The sequence below is a fragment of the Penaeus vannamei genome, chromosome 4, assembly GCF_042767895.1.
Source record: "Penaeus vannamei isolate JL-2024 chromosome 4, ASM4276789v1, whole genome shotgun sequence".
In the NCBI taxonomy this organism is placed as follows: Eukaryota; Metazoa; Arthropoda; class Malacostraca; order Decapoda; family Penaeidae; genus Penaeus; species Penaeus vannamei.
In genome coordinates, this window is record NC_091552.1 from 44774910 (window position 1) to 44782409 (window position 7500).

General features: G+C 37.6%; 2 protein-coding genes across 2 annotated transcripts in view; both read right to left on the reverse strand.

The window, feature by feature from the left end:
• Window positions 1-3456, reverse strand: part of LOC113816386 (uncharacterized) — a gene marked incomplete at its 3' end in the record, with an annotated part of 5845 nt that extends 2389 nt beyond the window's left edge. Inside the window, 4 exon segments of the mRNA XM_070118948.1 lie at window positions 1-80; window positions 573-675; window positions 1369-1467; window positions 3248-3456. The exon segment at window positions 1-80 is cut by the window's left edge and continues 3 nt beyond it. Coding sequence (XP_069975049.1) covers window positions 1-80; window positions 573-675; window positions 1369-1467; window positions 3248-3397 — 432 coding nt within the window.
• A 2501-nt stretch (window positions 3457-5957) lies between these two features.
• Window positions 5958-7500, reverse strand: part of LOC138861641 (uncharacterized) — a 4406-nt gene continuing 2863 nt past the window's right edge. Inside the window, exons 4-5 of the mRNA XM_070121455.1 lie at window positions 6825-6932; window positions 5958-6124 (exon numbers count right to left, since the gene is read on the reverse strand). Coding sequence (XP_069977556.1) covers window positions 5958-6124; window positions 6825-6932 — 275 coding nt within the window. The remainder of the gene's footprint in view (window positions 6125-6824; window positions 6933-7500) is intronic.

Below are 7500 nucleotides of genomic sequence, written 5' to 3' on the forward strand. Positions count from 1 at the left end.
ATAAGCAGCCCTCTCTATGGTGTGATCTCGCACGTTGCATTTCCGCACCATGATCTCCTCCTCAGGAATCTCCATCATGACTGCAAATTCAAAGCAAGTTGCAAAGCGCTGTCGATTTACCACACACACACACACACACACACACACACACACACACACACACACACACACACACACACACACACACACACACACACACACACACACACACACACAGATATATATATATATATATATATATATATATATATATATATATATATATATATATATATATATAAAGAGATTTCGAAGAGAAGAAGAAGAGAAGAAGAAGAGAGAAGAAGAAGAGAGAAGAAGAAGAAGAAGACTTGAAGAGAGAGAGACAGAGAGAGAGACAGAGAGAGAGACAGAGACAGACAGACAGACAGACACAGAGATCGATAGATAAACAGAAATATAGATAGATAGATAGATAGATAGATAGACAGACAGGCAGATAATAACATAAATATCTTGACAGATAGATAAACAGATACATCTGTATATATAGGCCTACAATACAAATCTTCCAGATATAACACAAAAATTACCGTCAGTGCCGATATCGGTGTTATAATGGAGATCGTCTGACTTCACTACATCAAGGGGCGGGACTTTTTTGCAAGAATCGTCTGTCCCAATTTCGCGAATGCCCTGCAGGGGGAATAAGGTGGTTTATCTATGTACTTACACTAAAATTATTTGAGTTTTTTTCGTATATTTACATTTGATATTACATTAGGTTTATTCGTATATTTACATTTGGTATTACATTAGGTTTATCGGTATTTATATTGCTTATTACATTAGGTTTATTTATATATTTACATTGAATATTGATTAGGTTTATCTGCATATTTACATTAAATGTTTCATTAGGTTTACTTATATACTTACTTTAGATATTACATTAGGTTTATCCATCAAACTATTACATTAGGTTTATAAATTTGCTCTATATATTACATTAGATTTGTCCATATATTTACATTAGATAATACATTAGATTTATTTATAAATTTACACTAAATTCGAGTCCTTTTATGTATTTTGGAATGGAGATTATTGACGATTTCCTACTTTTTCTTTTCATTTTTTTTTCTTTAACCTTTTTTTTAAGATACGTGTTTTTTATACATCCAGGAATGGAGGTCGAATGCAGACCTTCTATTTTTTTCTTTCTTTCTTTCTTTTACTTTTACTATCATTATCTATTCTATTTTTTTCTTCTCCTTCTCCTTCTCCTTCTCCTTCTCCTTCTCCTTCCTCCTTCTCCTTCTCCTTTACGGGGGTAGCTTGAGGAGTTATCATAGAGGATACAATATACAAGGAGTTTTTGAGACTTACCAACATCAGATCACTGGCTGCACTGACGATTGAGTTTCCAATACTTTGCAACATCTGCGGTGCCATCGCGTCCTCCTTCTGCACGCCCTCTATGCAACGCTGCAACATACGTGTGTTTGTTTACCTATGTGGGTGCGTAAGGATGTGTGTGTATTTGCAGATTGGCAAATGTAGAGATGATTACGTACATGTGCAGACAGATAAGGGCTATACATGTTATTTCACAAACAGATACCTAGATAGGTAAGTAGGTAGGCAGGTGGGCAGGAGGCAGACATATATATGTGTGTGTGTGCGTACATACGTACATACGCACATACATACATACACATACATACATATATGTATATATATATATATATATATATATACATATATATATATATATATATATATATATATATATATATATATATATATATATATCTGAGAGAAAGAGAGAGAGAGACTACTTTTCTACAGTGCATATCAGGTAATACAATTGGGAATTCCATATGAATGAATGTTAGTTTACATTTTAACATTTAGTAGGGGTTGCCTTTCATCATGTTTACACTCTGAAGAGAGCGTCTAGAAGTGATGTGTTTACCTATGCATCCCCCTTGATGTTTTGCCACAGGTTTTCAATGGGATTCCAGATCTCGTCCAATCTATAATAGAGGGTGACAAGCAGTCCTCTAAGTCACTGGGTCTCAGGTTATTTTGCTGTGCGGGCTACGGTACCGAAATTTCTGCTGGGATGCTCATTATGGTTCACTCTGATGTTCCTGAGTATTCTTCGAAATAACAAGATTCTATAGACCCTGGCCACTAAAGTAACACCATAAATAATTCTTGGCTTTGGACACGTTCAACAATTCACTGATTTCTTTCGTTCTATGGCCTACCTTCTTAAGTCTAATGACTTGGGTAATTACTTGGTTACTTTCTTCACATTCGCGCCATGATAATGATAAAGCCATGCCATGATAATGATAAATAAAGAAAACCAGTGTGAAAATTGGCAAAGTCCCAGGAGTGAGAATGCACATTCAACTTCTCCCACCCGCAGCGTGAGAGCAATTGGCTACATTCTCTCTCACGCTCAGCTTTGTTGGCCCGGAGTTACCAAATACTTTATATATCGACATAATTTCATCTGGGGGGGGGGGGCACCAGCTTTGCCATACATACGTTTGATGGTGAAAGTGGAGCAAATAAGGCAAGTGGATTAATTCAAATACTTACAGTTGGACTAACACCGGATGGGAGATCAGATATAGATGTTAAATGCAGAACTGGTCAAGAAGCGGAGAAAGCATTTATGGATTTGAGGAATGTGCAAGGAAGATGGGACTGGGGATTAGAAAGCAGTGTCACATCCGGTCAGCGTTAATGCATGAATGTGAGTCATGAACGATAGATAAGAACTTGAAAGAGGCCTGAAGCAGCGGATTTTTTTTTATCATGGGTAGAAATGACTACAAATGAAGACGTTTTGGACAAGGTAGGAATGAAAAGACTTGTTGAATACCACCAGAAGGCAATGGGGTTTCATTTAAGCGTAAGTTAAGAAGAGAAGGGGGAATAGAGAGGATCATGGAAGCCGAAATAGCAGGGGAAAGGGCGTTAGGAAGACAAAGATCGAAGATGTTAGACCGGATGATATATATATATATATAAATATATATATATATATATATATATATATATATATATATATATATATATATATATATATATATATATATATATATATATATGGTTGAGAGAGAGAGATGTATTGATATACAGATAGATGGATATATAAATAGAGATAGATAGATGCACAGATAGATCTTTAATACGTATAAAAACTATCCCAGCTGATAACAACTGTCCCTTAAGCGTTGCCACACACCTCCAACACCTGAACGAGATTACGTCGGCCCTTAAGGTCGAGAGTCCTGGTCGAAAGCAAGTCCTCGGCGGTATTATGCGCAATCCTAGCGGCGGCGGCGGCTGTCACCTCGACTGAGCCCAGAGTATCGAGGTTGGTCGACTGCGCCATTCCCAGGAGTCCGAGACTTTGCTCTTTGGAGATGGACAGAGACGATCCTCCAGCTGGCTTCCCGAATGGCCATCAGCAGCTGTAGCCACGCGGCCTGGGGTAGGGGAGGGGAGAGAGGGTAACGACAAGGTTAGTGCAATGAAAAATTAAAAAAAAAAAAAAAAAAAAATTGATCCTTGTATGCGGTTGAAGGAAGGCGATTAAATAACTAAAACAATTATTAGACAAATGAACAACAGGCGATTAACTAACGAAAAAGACGAAAACAAACTAATGAACTAATTACCAACATTAATAAATACGAAAGTGATAACCTAACTGAGTAACCTACTAGATGAATACATAGATAAATAAACAAATGAATAACTACCACACAATGGCCAAACTAACCTAACCACCCACTTACTCACCCTCCCCCCACACAACCAAACAACCTAACCACCCACTGACTCCCCCTCCCCCCTCCCCCTCCCCCTCCCACCTCCTCCCAACCTCCCCTCCCACCTCTCCCAACCCTCCCAACTCCCCTCCTAATCCTCCCCTCCCCTCCCAACCCTCCCCCTCCCCTCCCAACCCTCCCCCTCCTCCTCCTAACCCTCCCACCCCCTCCTCTCATCCCAACTTCCTCCCCCTCCCCTCCCAATCCTCCCAACCCTCCCCCTCCCCTCCCCTCTTCCCTCCCTCCCCTCCCCAACCCTCCACACCTCCCCTCCTCCTCCCTCCCCTCCCTCCCCTCTCCTCCCAACCCTCCCAACCGACCTACCTGCTGCGCGAATCGCCACAGCGGCCGAGACTCCACTGCATAATGAGGCCGATGTCCGTCCTGTCCGATCGCGCGCGCCGGGGCAGGCGGAGCTTCACGTCCATCGCTTTGTAGGCTTCCTTTGTCGGCATCAGGATCTGGGGGGGGGAAGAGAGGAAGGGTAACTTGGTTTTGATTTTTGTTTTGTTGGTTATTTTGTTTTTTGTTTTTTCTTGTTTGTTTTGGTTTGTTCTTGTTTGTCTTGATTTGTTCTTGTTTGTCTTGAATTTGTTCTTGTTTGTCTTGATTTGTTCTTGTTTGTCTTGATTTGTTCTTGTTTATATTTTTTCTTATTTTTATTCTTTTCATATTCATTTTTGATCTTTTACCGATAAGGACCGTAACTGATAAGCGTCTCTGTCTGTGTTTTGTTTTTTGATTGATTCTGCTTTCTTGTCTGGCTATTTTCAGCGAGGGAAATCTGATTTGATTATCATTAATATTGTTAACTTCTTGATATTTTCTATCTTATTAATTTGTATTAATTTAGTGTTCAATGTTGTTATTGTTACAGTAATAACAGTGACAACAATGATTAAATAATGATAATGGTAATGATAATGATAACAGAATAGTAATAATAAGAAGAGCTTGCTACGAATTGTGTAAGCTGAAATGCATTTATTTTTTGTGATAAGTAAAATGGCATTTATTTTTTGTGATAAGTAAAATGACATTTTTTTTTTTTTTTTTTTTTTTTTTTTTTTTTGCAAAATGTAAAGAAACTTACTAATGATTTCTTTAATTACTAATTAACGTTACAAATGTATTTTTGGATGGCGTTACTTAATATAATTGGCAATATTTATAATTTTAGATATATAACATCGTATATATATTTAACATCAAATGCACGTATTTTATTGATGTAACAATGATAGCAAAACAAGACGCTTAAAATATCCATAAAAAGCTGAATTAATTAAAGAGTAAAAAAATATTCACAACATTCAAAACAACCTTTATACACATCCTACCTCAAGATTCTCCTCGACAACGTAATCCGTGTAGGAGTCCCACAAATCCTTTATCCTCACGATCACTGTAAACACGCCGGGGGGGAAGGCGAGTTTCATCACTTGCACGACGACCGGCTGGTTCTTGTGGTGGACCATCGATTCCATTTCCCCCTCGGCCGTTTTTCCTGTAAAGCGATTTCTCTTAACTTATTTATTCATTTTTCATTTCCATTTTTGTTGTTGTTGTTTGTTTGTTGAGATCCTGATTGCATTGACGGGCTGTGATAGTATACAATATATCCTTTTTTTCGTTTATATATCTATCCATTTATTCATTTATTCATTCATTCAATATTTCACTCAGGCTATTTATGCAATTACAAAAGTGGTAGCTTGTTATATTTTTATTTAAAACAGAAAGAAGGAATCAAAACAAACAGGCGTAAGAAGAGCTACAAGGAGGAGACTAAATCGACGGTGGAGAAAGAGAGAGAGAAAGAGAGAGAGAGAGAGAGAGAGAGAGAGAGAGAGAGAGAGAGAGAGAGAGAGAGAGAGAGAGAGAGAGAGAGGGAAGGGAGAGGGAGAGAGGGAGGAGGGAGAGAGAGAGAGAGAGAGAGAGAGAGAGAGAGAGAGAGAGAGAGAGAGAGAGAGAGAGAGAGAGAAGAGAGTAAAACACAAAGCAAAAGAACCCCCCTAAAAAAAAATAATAATAATAATAATAATAATAATAACTACAAGAGAAAATAAAGAAACACCAACACACAAATCTTTCACCACCACCAACAACAACAACAAACACTTACGATAGACCACAAAATCCCTTCACGCCGATATTCTCCGGGTCCTTCCAGTCCCAGCAGCGCAACGTGTATATACTCTGAAGGGCGACGTTATCCTGCGGGTGTTCGAGGGTGCAGCTCCCTTCCTTCGGTCCTTGGTTCAGGTGCATGAAGTAGGTGCTGTTTCCTAAATCCAAGGAAACAGTGTATTTAGGGTCGAATGAGCTGGTTTCTGTTCGTTTGTTCGTGTATCTATTTGTTTTTGTTTAGTGTTTTAAAGTTATTCGTCTAGCTCCTTGATTTAGCCTGTTGGTCCTAAAGAAAACGGAGTCAAACATAGAAAGGGGAAGCTATTAAGAGAACGGTACTCCTTAAAGAAAATGGACTTAAACATAGAAAATGGGAAAGTTAAGAAAACGACTGGCATTAAAGAAAACGGAGTCAAACATAGAAAAGGGGAAGCTATTAAGAGAACAGTACTCCTTTAAGAAAATGGTCTTGGGAAATGGGAATTAATTAATTAATTATCTTTTTAAGTTATTCGTCTAGATTTTTATTTATTTTTGTTTGTTTGTTTGGGGGAGATATCTTCTAAGTGATTTGTTTGTTCTAAGTACTGCGTGTGGTTTGGGTGTGTCTGGTTGAACAATTGATTTTGTTTTATACTTTAGCATTGCCTTTTCCTAATGTTTCGTTCGTATGTATGTCTGTTTCGTAGTTATTTTCCCGTTTCTTATATTCTTACTAGTTAATGAAATTTCATGTCACTTTCTTGACGCGATGCCAACACGAAATATTTTCTGTTTTTTCCTATCTTCTTTCTTTCTTTCTCTTTTCTTTTCAGTTTTACTTAAGCACCAACATTCAAAATACTAATACAATCTTACCGGTTTTTCCTGCGCCGTTGGTAACACTGACTCCGACATGCACAGTTGTCACGGATGGATTATCTCTAAAGAAAACGGGATCAAAGACAGTCTCGTCGCCGGTAGTTCCTAAAGAAAACGGAATCAAACATAGAAAAAGGGAAGTTATTAAGAGAACGGTATTCCTTAAAGAAAATGGACTTAAACATAGAAAATGGGAAATAAATAAAAAAAACGACTGGCATTAAATAAAACGGAATCAAACATAGAAAAAGGGAAGCTATTAAGAGAAAGGTATTCCATAAAGAAAATGGACTTAAACATAGAACATGGGAAACAACTAAGAAAACGACTAACATTAAAGAAATCGGAATCAGACACAGAAAAAGGGAAGCTATTAAAAGAACGATATTCCTTAAAGAAAATGGACTTAAACATAGAAAATGGGAAACAATTAAGAAAACGGAATCAAACATAGAAAAGGGAAGCTATCAAGAGAACGGTATTCCTTAAAGAAAATGGATTTAAACATAGAAAAAGGGAAACAATTAAGAAAGCGACTGACATTAAAGACAACGGAATCAAACATAGAAAAAGGGAAGTTATCAAGAGAACGGTATTCCATAAAGAAAATGGACGTAAACATAGAAAATGAAACAATTAAGAAAACGACTGGCATTAAAGAAAACGGAGTCAA